The sequence below is a fragment of the Arachis ipaensis genome, chromosome B9, assembly GCF_059453495.1.
Source record: "Arachis ipaensis isolate K30076 ecotype BB chromosome B9, ASM5945349v1, whole genome shotgun sequence".
NCBI classification, from domain to species: domain Eukaryota; kingdom Viridiplantae; phylum Streptophyta; class Magnoliopsida; order Fabales; family Fabaceae; genus Arachis; species Arachis ipaensis.
This window is the reverse complement of record NC_142444.1, coordinates 140845197-140857511: the sequence shown is the minus strand read 5'-3', so window position 1 is coordinate 140857511 and position 12315 is coordinate 140845197. Positions and strand designations below refer to the sequence as shown.

The window sequence follows — 12315 nt, the reverse complement described above, 5'->3', positions numbered from 1 at the left end:
ATTTCTTGATGAGGGACTTCCTCATGCTCTTGTTGAGGTCCATGAGTGGGCTCTCTTGTTTGCTCTATCCTCTTTCTAGTGATGGGCTTTTGAGATGAATCTCTCCATCTCCCATGTCTCGGAGTTGGAAGCAACTGCCTTCCCTTTCCTCTTCCTAGAGGTTTCTTCGGCGTTAGGTGCCATTAATAGTTATGGAAAAACAAAAAGCAGAGCTTTTTCCCACACAAAACTTTAAAGGTTTGCTCGTCCTCGAGCAAAAGAAGAAAGAAAGAAGGAGAAGAAGAAGAAATAGAGGAGATAGATGGGTGTTTTGAATTCGGCCAAGGGGGTTTAAGTGTTTATGTTGTGTGAAATTGAAGATGGTAATGAGGGGGTATTTATAGGGTAAGAGAGAGAGGGAATTTGTGTAAGAAGGGGTTGGGTTTGGGAGGGAAATGTTTTGAATTTGAATGGTGAGGTAGGTGGGGTTTTATGATGGGTTTTTGGGGAATAGTGGATGGATGTGAGTGGTGAAGAGATTATGGGAAAGAGGGTAGGACTTGATAGGTGAATGATGTTTGGGGAATAGGTATTGATGTGATTGGTCAAGGGTATTTGGGGAAGAGTGTTATGGAAAGGTGTGAAGAGGAGAGTGAGTGAGTTGGGGTAGGTGGGGATCCTGTGGGGTCCACAGATCCTGAGGTGTCAAAGAATTCTGGTCCCTGCACCTTTCTGGCATTTAACCGCCCCTGGACAGCCCTTTCTGGCGTTTAACGCCAGCTCTGCTGCCTTTCCTGGCATTAAACACCAGTCTGTCTGCCAATTCTGGCATTTAACGCCAGCTAGACACCCTTTTCTGGTGTTAAACACCAGTCTATCTACCAATTCTGGCGTTTAACGCCCAGAATGCTGCCAGACTGGGCGTTAAATGCCCATTCTGCTATCCTTACTAGCGTTCAAACGCTAGTAAGCCTGTCCTCCAGGGTGTGCTGTTTTTGATGCTGTTTTTTTTATTCCGCTTTAATTCTGCAGCTGTTTTTGTGACTCCAGATGATCATCAACCTAAAGAAAATATAACATGGCAATGGAAAACAAATGTCTATAAAAAATAAATATAATTAAATAATATTGGATTGCCTCCCAATAAGCGCTTCTTTAATGTCAATAGCTTGACAGTGAGCTCTTAGAGAGCTTCACAGACACTCAGAGCGTAATGGTGGCCTCCCAACACCAAACTTAGAGTTTGAATGTGGGGGCTCTTCTTAACTCTGTATTGAGAGAAGCTTTTCATGCTTCCTCTCCATGGTTACAGAAGAAGATCCTTGAGCCTTAAACACAAGGTAGTCCTCATTCAATTGAATGACTAACTCTCCTCTGTCCACATCAATCACAGCCCTTGCTGTGGCTAGGCAGGGTCTTCCAAGGATGATGAATTCATCCTCATCCTTCCCAGTGTCTAGGATTATGAAGTCAGCAGGGATGTAAAGGCCTTCAACCTTCACTAAGACATCCTCTACAAGTCCATAAGCCTGTTTCATTGATTTGTCTGCTATCTCTAATGAGATTCTTGTAGCTTGTACCTCAAAGATCCCTAGTTTCTCCATTACAGAGAGTGACATGAGGTTTATACCTGACCCCATGTCACACAGAGCCTTCTTAAAGGTCATGGTACCTATGGTACAAGGTATAAAAAACCTTCCGGGATCCGGTTTCTTCTGAGATAATTTCTGCTGAACCAAGGCATTTAGTTCATTGATGAGCAATGGAGGTTCATCCTCCTAAGTCTCATTACCAAATAACTTGGCATTCATCTTCATGATTGCTCCTAGATACCGAGCAACTTGCTCTTCAACGATATCTTCATCCTCTTCAGAGGAAGAATACTCATCAAAGCTCATGAATGGCAACAGTAAGTTCAGTGGAATCTCTATGGTCTCTGTATGAGCCTCGGATTTCTTTGGTTCCTCATTAGGGAACTCCTTAGTGGTCAGTGGACGTCCATTGAGGTCTTCCTCACTGAAAATCACTGCCTCTTCCTCCTCTATAGGTTCGGCCACTTTGGATATATTGATGGCCTTGCACTCTCTCTTTGGATTCTCTTCTGTATTGCTTGGGAGCGTACTAGGAGGGATTTTAGTAACTTTTTTACTCAGCTGACCCACTTGTGCCTCCAAATTTTTTATGGAGGACCTTGTTTCAATCATGAAACTGAGAGTGGTCTTAGATAGATCAGAGACTATGGTTGCTAAGTCAGAGAAGCTCTGCTTAGAATTCTCTGTCTGTTGCTGAGAAGATGATGAAAAAGGCTTGCTATTGCCAAACCTATTTATCCCACCATTATTATTATTATTGAAGCCTTGTTAAGGCTTCTGTTGATCCTTCCATGAGAAATTTGGATGATTTCTCCATGAAGGATTATAGGTGTTTCCATAGGATCTCAGGATCTCAGGATCATAAGCTTCTCCTTCAGAGGAGGCTTCTTTAGTACTGCCGGATGCAACTTGCAATCCAGTCAGATTCTGAGAAATCACATTGACTTGCTGAGTCAATATTTTGTTCTGAGCCAATATGGCATTCAGAGTATCAATCTCAAGAACTCCTTTCTTCTGAGTCATCCCATTATTCATAGGATTTCTTTCAGAAGTATACATGAACTGGTTATTTGCAACCATTTCAATGAGTTCTTGGGCTTCTGCAGGTGTTTTCTTCAGATGAAGAGATCCACCAGCAGAGTGGTCCAATGACATCTTGGACAATTCAGACAGACCATCCTAGAATATACATAAGATGCTCCATTCTGAAAGCATGTCAGAAGGACACATTCTGATCAATTGCTTGTATCTTTCCCAAGCTTCATAGAGGGATTCACCTTCCTTCTGTCTGAAGGTTTGGACTTCCACTCTAAGCTTGCTCATCTTTTGAGGTGGAAAAAATTTGGCCAAGAAAGCACCAACTTTTCCCAAGAGTTCAGGCTTTCTCTAGGTTGTGAGTCCAACCATATCCTAGCTCTGTCTCTTACAGCAAAGGGGAAAAGCATAAGTTTGTAGACCTCGGGATCAACCCCATTGGTCTTAACAGTGTCACAGATTTGCAAGAATTCAGCTAAGAACTGATGAGGATATTCCAATGGAAGTCCATGAAACTTACAATTCTGCTGCATTAGAGAAACTAATTGAGGTTTAAGCTCAAAGTTGTTTGCTCCAATGGCAGGAATTGAGATGCTTCTTCCATAGAAGTTGGAAGTTGGTGTAGTAAAGTCACCAAGCACCTTCCTTGCATCTCCACCATTGTTCTCAAGTTCGGCTACCATGTCTGCTTCTTTTTCAAAATTTTCTGTAAGGTCCTCTCCGGAGTGTTGTGCTTTAGCTTCTCTTAGCTTCCTCTTCAGAGTCCTTTCAGGTTCAGGGTCAGTTTCAACAAGAATGTCCTTATCTTTGTTCCTGCTCATATGAAAAAGAAGAGAACAAAGAGAGTAGTGAAATCCTCTATGTCACAGTATAGAGATTCCTTTATGTGTCAGAGGAAAAGAAGAATAGAAGAATGAGGTAAAGAGAGAATAAGAAGAATTTGAACACAGAAAGAGGGAGAGGGTTCGAATGATTAGATGAGTAGAAGAGAAATGTTAGTAGATAAATAAAATAAATAGAAAGAGATGAGAGAGAGAGAGAGAGAGAGAGTATTCGAATTTTAAGAAGAGGGAAAAGAAAAATATTTTTATTTTTATTTAATTAATTAAGTTAGTTTCAAAAATTTGAAAAAGAAATACAATAAAATTAAAAACTAAAACAATTAGTTAATTAAAAACATTTTTGAAAAAGTCGTTAGTGATTTTCGAAAATTAGAAGTGAAAAAGTAGTTAGGTGGTTTTGAAAAAGATAAGAAATAGTAAACTTTTTAAAATTAAAACAAACAAGTCAAGTAGTTAGTTGAAAAAGATTTGAAAATAAATTTTGAAAAGATAAGAAGTTAGAAAAAGATTTTGAAATTAAAATTTTAAAAATATATGATTGAAATTTATTTTGAAAAAGAATTAAAAAAGAAATTAAAAAGATTTGATTTTTAAAATTAAAGTTGATGACTTGACTAACAAGAAACTAAAAGATATGTATCTAGATTTAAAGATTGAACCTTTCTTAACAAGAAAGTAACAAACTTGAAAGATAAATAAAACGTAAATTAAAATAAAGATACTTATGTAATTCATTGGTGGAAATTTCAGATAAGCGTTTAGAGATGCTTTGTTGCTTCTGAACCTCTACTTTCCTATTGTCTTCATCCAATCATGCATGCTCTCTTCCATGGCAAGCTGTATGTTGGTGGATCACCGTTGTCAATGGCTACCATCTGTCCTCTCAGTGAAAATGGTCCAGGTATGGTTTTTGTACGGCTAATCAACTGTCGAATCTCTCGTCTCGGATGAAAAATACCAGGCACAGCTACCGCACGGCTAATCATCTGTCGGTTCTCACTTGTGTCGGAATAGGATCTCTCTATCCTTTTGCACACTGTCACTGCGCCCAACATTCGTGAGTTTGAAGCTTGTCACAGTCATCCCGTCCCAGATCCTACTCGGAATACCACAGACAAGGTTTAGACTTTCCGGATCTCAAGAATGCTGCCAATTGGTTCTAGCCTCTGCCACGAAGGTTCTAATCTCACGGATTCGAATGCTCTGTTGTCAGGAGAGGCAAGTCAAATCCTTGGATCAGAGACCCAAGAGATTATACTCCGGCTGTCGTCCAATGAATACGTTGAACATCATGTAGACCGCTTATGGTTGTCAGGCACGCGGATCTTGGCTAAGCGAGTAACGAAGATAGTGGGTGATTGTCACGGGTCACCCCTTCATTCTGACTTAAATGAATTAAGTACGAGATTATATCTTGGAGAAGAAGTAAGCATGAATTGAAAGAGAAACAATAGTACTTGCATTAATTCATGAAGAACAGCAGAGCTCCGCACCTTAATCTATGAGGTGTAGAAACTCCACCGTAGTAAATACATAAGAGAAAAAGGTCTAGGCATGGCCGAATGGCCAGCCTCCCAAATGTAACATAAAAGTGAAAAGAGGTTCACCCCCCTTTTACAATAGTAAAAAGTACTATTTATACTAAACTAGTTACTAAGGATTACAGAAAATAAGTAACTAAGTGCAGATAGTGCAAAAATCCACTTCCGGGGCCCACTTGGCGTGTGCTTGGGCTGAGCATTAAGCTTTACACGTGCATAGGCCTTTTCTAGAGTTAAATGCCAGCTTGGATGCCAGTTTGGGCATTTAACTCCAGTTCTGAGGCCAGTTCCAGCGTTTTACGCCAGAAAAGGGTCTCTAGCTGGCGTTTAACGCCAGTTTGGGCCATCAAATCTCGGACAAAGTATGGACTATTATACATTGCTGGAAAGCCCAAGATGTTAGCTTTCCAGCCCAATTGAGAACGCACCGATTGGACTTCTATAGCTCCAGAAAAATGCGTTTGAGTGCCGGGAGGTCAGAATCCAATAGCATCTGCAGTCCTTTCTTAGCCTCTGAATCAGATTTTTGCTTAGGTCCCTCAATTTCAGCCAGAAAATATCTGAAATTATAGAAAAATACACAAACTCATAGTAAAGCCCAGAAATGTTATTTTTGCATAAAAACTATAAAAATATACTAAAAAGTAACTAAAACATTTTAAAAACTATGTACAAACAATGTCAAAAAGCGTATAAATTATCCGCTCATCAGTCGCTTTATTATATTCCCTAGAAACAATACAACTATACAACTACTAAACCTATAAACCAGCCAACATATTTAAGGATATCCTGCAGTGGTGCCATTATGAGAATGGTTGAATTCTTGTCTTCTCTCTCTCGATAACTCTGCATCACCCTCCAAAATGATACTTCTACACCCCACATTCCAAGCAAATAATAAACCCTCCTGTTCATGGTTCTTCATTTTATATGTAGGTTTGATTTGTTCTTGTACATAATAAACACAAGAAATAACCGGTACCAAACCTGCTTTGAATTTTAATATCTGATTTTAACACGTTTTGTTTATCTAAGTTAAAAAATGTATTAAGGAAATAGGATAAAAAATAAATTAATTAAAAAAGAAAAAGGAAAGAGAGACAATTAGTTTAAATTTCTGTAACAGAAATGGGCCAAATAGCCATGAGTAGCTCAATTAGAAGTATTACTATAGTAGACCAATTAGTTGTAGCATGCTTTGAAAGTCTACAAAACTATTTTTCTTAAAGAAAAAATGAAAAAGAAAGAAGAAAGAAGCTGCTTTGAGAGGGACAAATGTGTTTGAACAAATTTTCATGATAGGGTTAGAATACAGATACTATAATTTAATCAGTTTTTACAACACCAACATAATGTTATCTTTTTATTAAAGTTACTCCAAATAATACATATTTACAATATTTACTTGCTAGGCATTGAAAACTTGGTAAAAATTATTTGGGTATAAGAACCTCTATCTATAATACAAAGGCATTTTGTATGATAACTAGGAATAAGTGGTTTATACTTTATACCAAGAATAAGCTATTCAAGATGACCATAGAATAAAAAATAATTTTTTCTTTTTTTTTTAATTTATTTATAGGAACTAACAAGTAACAATTACTTCTTGCACATGACATAAATTGGGGGGATTGGGAATATGATATTAGTAAAGAAAATCAATGAGTAAGGTACACGTTTCATTAGGGAATTGAAATCTTCTATCCCATTTTCCTATCTCCTTAGTTCCTTCAATAAAAATCTAACACCTGTAAAATCATGAGACCTCCCTTTTTCTTCTATTTTAAGATTCTCAAACTTAACATCTTCAAAATCATTCACACAGAAAAATGGGATAGAAGATTTGAGTTCCCAACTACAAGCACCTTGTTCATCAAAATTGCACTATACAAGTTCCACTTTTTTCAATATATAGATTTGTTCACCACCAGAACCTAGTACTTACAAGGCTATACTAAAAAGATAACTACCACCCTAAACTCAAAAACTGGAGGAAAAAACAGAATGTGTAACCACCTAATCACAATCTCTTAAAAGCATTCTATCAACCCCTCATACTAAACACAACTATGGCAAATCAATTTAATGACTTTATTTCATCCTTTCATGAATAAATGAAATGCCTCACACAAAACTATGGCAAATCATTCATGTGCTCATATTTATTTGAATCTGTTGTATTCTTGTTTTCAAAAGAAAGACCATAGGAAGTTAATAAGTTAGAGAATTTTTTTCTGTAACTCTTGGTTGTCATATAAATAACATTCTTATGCACTAATAGCTCTTAGGTTTCATAGAATTTGATTGACCGATAATTTTAATCATAAAAAATTGAGTTCATTTTGTCTATTCCATTCTCCTATCATTTATTTAGTACCTAACATGTTAAAATTTTAAGTTCAGTCATGGAGAATGATGGCAAAGAGTCGTATAAGGATGGTGATCAATCTGAGGATTTAAGTGTTGAGTATGAGTGCAGTTCCGATGAAAGTAATGATATGGTGGATGTAACTGTAGATGAAGCAGAGGCATATATAATTAATGCTGATGGTTTTGAAAAGTTGATAACTGATTTGACCATCGAAGACATATGGGGACTAGTATTTGATACAGAATCTCAAGTTTGTGAATTTTACGCCAAATATGCCAAGTGCTATGGATTTGTGTCCCGAAAAGACTTGAAGACGGTGGATGCTAATGGCAACATTAATACAAGACAGTTGGTTTGCAATAAAGCAGGAGAAAGATATTGGAAGCACCTTAAAAGGGACAATTGGCAAAGGGAGCATAGGGCAATTACTCGTGTCAACTGCAGGGCGAGGATTCGGTTTATTCGTCACTATAGAACGGGTAAGTGGAAAGTCAGTATCTTTGAGAGTGAACACAATCATCCACTGTGTTTACCTAAGTACAAACATCTTATTGTTGCGAATCGTGGGCTTGATGAGGCCGATAAAACACAAGCAGACAGCTTGCGAGCATGTGGTGTTAAAATTTGCCACATAATGGGTTACATGGTTTCCCAAAAAGGTTGATACGATAAAGTGGGTTTTACCAGCAAAGACTTACATAACCACATTAGTAAGACTAGGCGTGGCAAAATGAAAGACGGTGATGCATTTGCTGCGTTGGCCTATCTGTTGTCCAAGGCAGACAGTGACCCGTTATTTCTATGAAAGTTCACCTTAAAGGATGGTAGGTTGGATAATTTGGTGTGGGCTGATGGAGAAAGCGTTGTTGATTACGAATGTTTTGGCGATGTACTCACTTTTGACACCACTTACAAGAAAAATGTCTACAACAATCCCTTAGTCATATTTTCAGGGACCAACCACCATGGCCAAACAACTATCTTTGGATGCCCTGCTCTCAGATGAAAGATCCGAAACTTTCAAGTGGGCACTGAAGGTATTTTTGGAAATCATGTCAGAAAAACTACCCGGAGGCATTGTGATAGACGGAGACCATGCTATGAGAGAGGCTATCTTAGAAGTATTTCCTTGTATACCACACCGCCTTTGTGCATGGAATCTCCATCGTAATGCGGTATAGAATATAAAAAACAAGCATTTTTGGGACGATTTTAATGTATTATTGTATGGACAGTTTACCGTACAAATATTTGAAGAGAGATGGAGCGAGATCATATCCAAATACGGACTTGCCGAGAATGAATGGGTCCAGGGCATTTATAATGACAAAATGAAGTGGGCTACCGTATATTTGAGGGAGCACTTCTTTGGCCACATAAGAACTACATCACAGTGTGAGGGAATTCATTCATTATTGAAGAACTATGTTGACAGCAAAACCAGTCTCCTTGAATTCATTCATAAATTTAGTGAAGTACTAAGGCATTACCGAAACAACCATCTTACTGCTGACTTTGAAACCTTTTATAAGTTTTCTGTTTTGACTACGTGCTTGGAAAGTTTTGAGAAACAAGCTGCTGAACTTTATACTAGAAATATTTTCAAACTTGTGAAAGATGAGATAGAAGCAGCACGTGCCTTAAATGTGAATGAATGCCCAAATAGTGGAGACATTGTTGAGTACAACACGAGCGAGTATTTTAATCAGCAATGGAAATTTAAAGTATCTTACAATAAAGACAAGGACCTGTTTGCGTGTGAGTGCAGGCTATTTGAGACTCGTGGATTACCGTGCTCCCACATCTTTCGGGTCTTGAAGCATCGCAATGCAAAATGCATCCCTACATCTCTTATCCTGAAAAGATGGACAAGAGATGCAAAGAGTGATTTTATATGCTCAATTGGCGAGCAAGACCCCGCTGATGATATAGTGCCCACACTTAGATGCAGTGCAATGGCATCAATAAAAGTGATGCACAAGCGAGGGTTTCCCCCACGTCAGCGCTAATAAGTGATCCAGCTGTTGTGAAGTCAAAAGGTGCTCTGTTCATACCCTGGGTCAAGCTATCCAACCCGCCCACCAACACAATTCATCAATATTCATCATCTATCAATACCAAGCATCACTCTCAATCTCATTTTACCTCAATCTACATATTTCACACCATATTATCATTACAACATCATAATTCACCAATATACTCAAAAATCATCAACCCATCATAATTCATCATAAATCATCATTCAACAACTCAAATCCTCAAATCATTATACATCATCATCATACAACAATCCCAACAACCAATTTAATTCAATCCTATCCTATGGGTCACTAGCCTAAGTGTTCAGAAACATTACATATTACATAAAGAAAACTGAAACCATACTTTGACCAATTCCCAAATGCACCAAACACCAAAACAAAACCACCAAACTTTATCCAAAGCCTCAACTAACACCAACAAATACCAAGGCTCACACTAACAACACATATATCATCAAAATCAAAATCTAAGATACACAAAACAATTAAACACAAGAATTTAGTGGAACCTTACCTTATCCAACGAGATTAGGGGTAAAATCCAACAATTACCCGCTACTAGAGATCACCTAAACAAGCAAAACCACAAAACTTGCTCAAAACCCCAACAAAAAACGTGCAGAAACTTAGGGCACGAAAATGGAGAGTGAGATGCGAGCCCTTACCAGATTCCTTTAGATAGAAAGGAAGAGCTCATTGAGAGCTTCACGTGGCCGCAAACAGCTTGTCAATCGGAGGTCCGTAGCTCAAGTTACAAGCAAAAGAAGGTGAGGGTGAATAGTATTTTCTCTTCTCCCTCTCCTCTCATGGCAGCTGCGCCCCCTCTCTCCCTTAGGGATGGAAAAATGAGTTCAAAGCTCATTAAATGAGCTTATATATGTTGGATTTTGGGCCAGGTTTGGACCCGGTTCAATCCGTTAGCGTTTTTTGTCCGTTTGGCCCACTTTGGGCCAAAACCTTTAAGATTAGTGCCCGATTTTCGATTCTAAATTATTTTTCTCCTTTCAAAATAATAAATCAATCTTCAAAATATTATTTTTCAAAATACACGATACTGGACAGTCCAGAGCCGGTACTGCCAGCTTAAGTGTCAGTACGCATTTTTACAAAAACTTTTCGAAAGAAATACATTTTCCAGCTCAGAAAAATTCACTGAAATCAAATTTTACATTTTTATTTTCAAATTAAAACTTCTAAATTTTGAATCTATTTCTGGCACTAAAATTATTTTATTAAAATGGTTTTACGTGAAAACGCGGGTTCTTACACAAGGCGTCCTACAGAAAGGCTTGGCCTGCAAAATAGAGAGTGATTGCCAGAATATATGGCGATTGGGAGGAATCGTACAACAAGCTTCCTTGTTGGTTATTCGCAATGGAGATGTACTTGCCGGGTAATACTTATTTCAATATTGGTTATTTTCAATTAAAAATATCAGATGTGTACAAGTAGGCAACTAAGTTTGGCTCTTTAGGTACTTGGGTGCAACTGGTGACTCAGCCTTGGCCTGGTTCCACACATACTGTCATATTTCATCGGGTCTTTTGGACATTTCCATCATGTGTTGAGGCTTTCAAGCCTTGCAAGCCACTTATTTCTATTGATGGCACTGACCTATATGGTAAATACGGTAGGACCTTACTGATGGCGATAGCGTAAGACGGGAACGCAAATATTCTGCCTATTGCATTTGCCGTCGTCGAGGGTGAGACAAAGGAGGAGTGGTCGTTCTTTCTGTCGTATTTGCGGGAGCATGTCACACCACAACACGGGCTCTTAGTGATTTCAGACAGACACAAATCCATTGATAGTGCATTGAATGCCGAGGGGAGTTTATGGAAGCCACCTCATACCTTCCAAGTCTTTTGTACAAGACACATTGCAGCCAACTTCATGACATACTTTAAGAACATAGACTTGAAGAAGGTTCTAATTAACGCAGCGTATTCAAAGTCACAGCGTGAGTTTGCGCATTATTTTGGCTGGCTGCGGGGCGAAAACATGGCAATCACTAACTGGCTTGAGAAAATGCAACGGTCACAGTGGGCACAGTATGTTGATGAGGGTCGTCGATTTGGTCACATGACGACGAATATATCCGAGTGCATTAATGCTGTGATGAAGGGGTCTCGCAATTCGCCAATCACAACTCTCGTCAAGTCAAGTTATTTTCGATTGGGTGAACTTTTTGCAAGGAAGGGTTCCGAGGCACTGACCCAACTTCAAATCGGTGCTGAGTTCTCTCAGACGTTGGTGAAAACCATAGAATTCAACTCCAAGCACGTGAATACCATGAATGTTTACCAGTTTGATCGATTGAGAACAAACTTTACGGTTGAAGAGCTAGCGGCAGTTCCTGGGTCCAGGCAACAGAATTATCAGGTGCTGCTTAATGAGGGAACGTGTGACTGTGGGTATTTCCAAGCTCTTCATCTTCCTTGTCGTCATGTCCTTGCAGCTTGCTCTCATGCAAGACTTGATTGGAAGAGTTTTATTCATCCTGTGTACCGCATAGAGTCGGTCTTCAATGTTTATAGATCAGAGTTTCGACCGAGGGCATGAGGATGACTGGCCATCTTATGAAGGATCCCGTATTCAGCCCAACCCGAGAATGATGAGAGTGAAGAGAGGTCGACCTGTCAGCTCTAGAATTCGCAACAACATGGATGACGTTGAGCATAACGGCGAAAAGCAGTGCAGATTATGTTTCCAGAACGGACACACACGGAGGACTTGTACTGCTCTTGATGGTGGAGGGGCGTCTTCTAGTCGACGTTAGTTATAGGTGTCATTTATGTCTATTTACTATTATCATTTCTATGGAAATGTTGTGTACAACAGACTTGTTTTTGTTTATATCATTGAAAACTTTATGTTTATGTCATTCAAAACTTTATGTTTATG

The 12315-nt window shown here is 38.7% G+C and overlaps 3 protein-coding genes and 1 non-coding gene across 4 annotated transcripts; all 4 read left to right on the top strand.

The window, feature by feature from the left end:
* The first annotated feature begins 2780 nt into the window (after window positions 1–2780).
* Window positions 2781–2888, top strand: LOC148546584 (small nucleolar RNA R71). Its single transcript, XR_015901090.1, has one exon. It is a non-coding gene; the product is annotated as a small nucleolar RNA R71 (small nucleolar RNA).
* A 4512-nt stretch (window positions 2889–7400) lies between these two features.
* On the top strand, window positions 7401–8030 carry LOC110266943 (protein FAR1-RELATED SEQUENCE 5-like). The gene has a single exon (XM_021112028.1). The coding sequence runs from the start codon at window positions 7401–7403 to the stop codon at window positions 8028–8030; it is 630 nt and encodes a 209-aa protein (XP_020967687.1).
* A 301-nt stretch (window positions 8031–8331) lies between these two features.
* Window positions 8332–9375, top strand: LOC110266942 (protein FAR1-RELATED SEQUENCE 5-like). Its single transcript, XM_021112027.1, has 2 exons — window positions 8332–8541; window positions 8602–9375. Exons 1-2 carry the CDS (start codon window positions 8332–8334, stop codon window positions 9373–9375), a joined length of 984 nt encoding a protein of 327 aa, XP_020967686.1.
* A 1360-nt stretch (window positions 9376–10735) lies between these two features.
* Window positions 10736–11973, top strand: LOC110266941 (uncharacterized). The gene is made up of 2 exons (XM_021112026.2): window positions 10736–10793; window positions 11072–11973. The coding sequence occupies exons 1-2, from the start codon at window positions 10736–10738 to the stop codon at window positions 11971–11973; spliced, it is 960 nt and encodes a 319-aa protein (XP_020967685.2).
* Window positions 11974–12315: the final 342 nt, after the last annotated feature.

Coding starts and splice junctions, on each gene's coding strand:
- LOC110266943 (XM_021112028.1), top strand. CDS start 7,401: ATGGAGAATGATGGCAAAGAGTCGTATAAGGATGGTGATCAATCTGAG.
- LOC110266941 (XM_021112026.2), top strand. CDS start 10,736: ATGGCGATTGGGAGGAATCGTACAACAAGCTTCCTTGTTGGTTATTCG. Junction 10,794..11,071: donor TGGTTATTCGCAATGGAGAT/GTACTTGCCGGG, acceptor CGATAGCGTAAG/ACGGGAACGCAAATATTCTG.
- LOC110266942 (XM_021112027.1), top strand. CDS start 8,332: ATGGCCAAACAACTATCTTTGGATGCCCTGCTCTCAGATGAAAGATCC. Junction 8,542..8,601: donor GGAATCTCCATCGTAATGCG/GTATAGAATATA, acceptor TTGTATGGACAG/TTTACCGTACAAATATTTGA.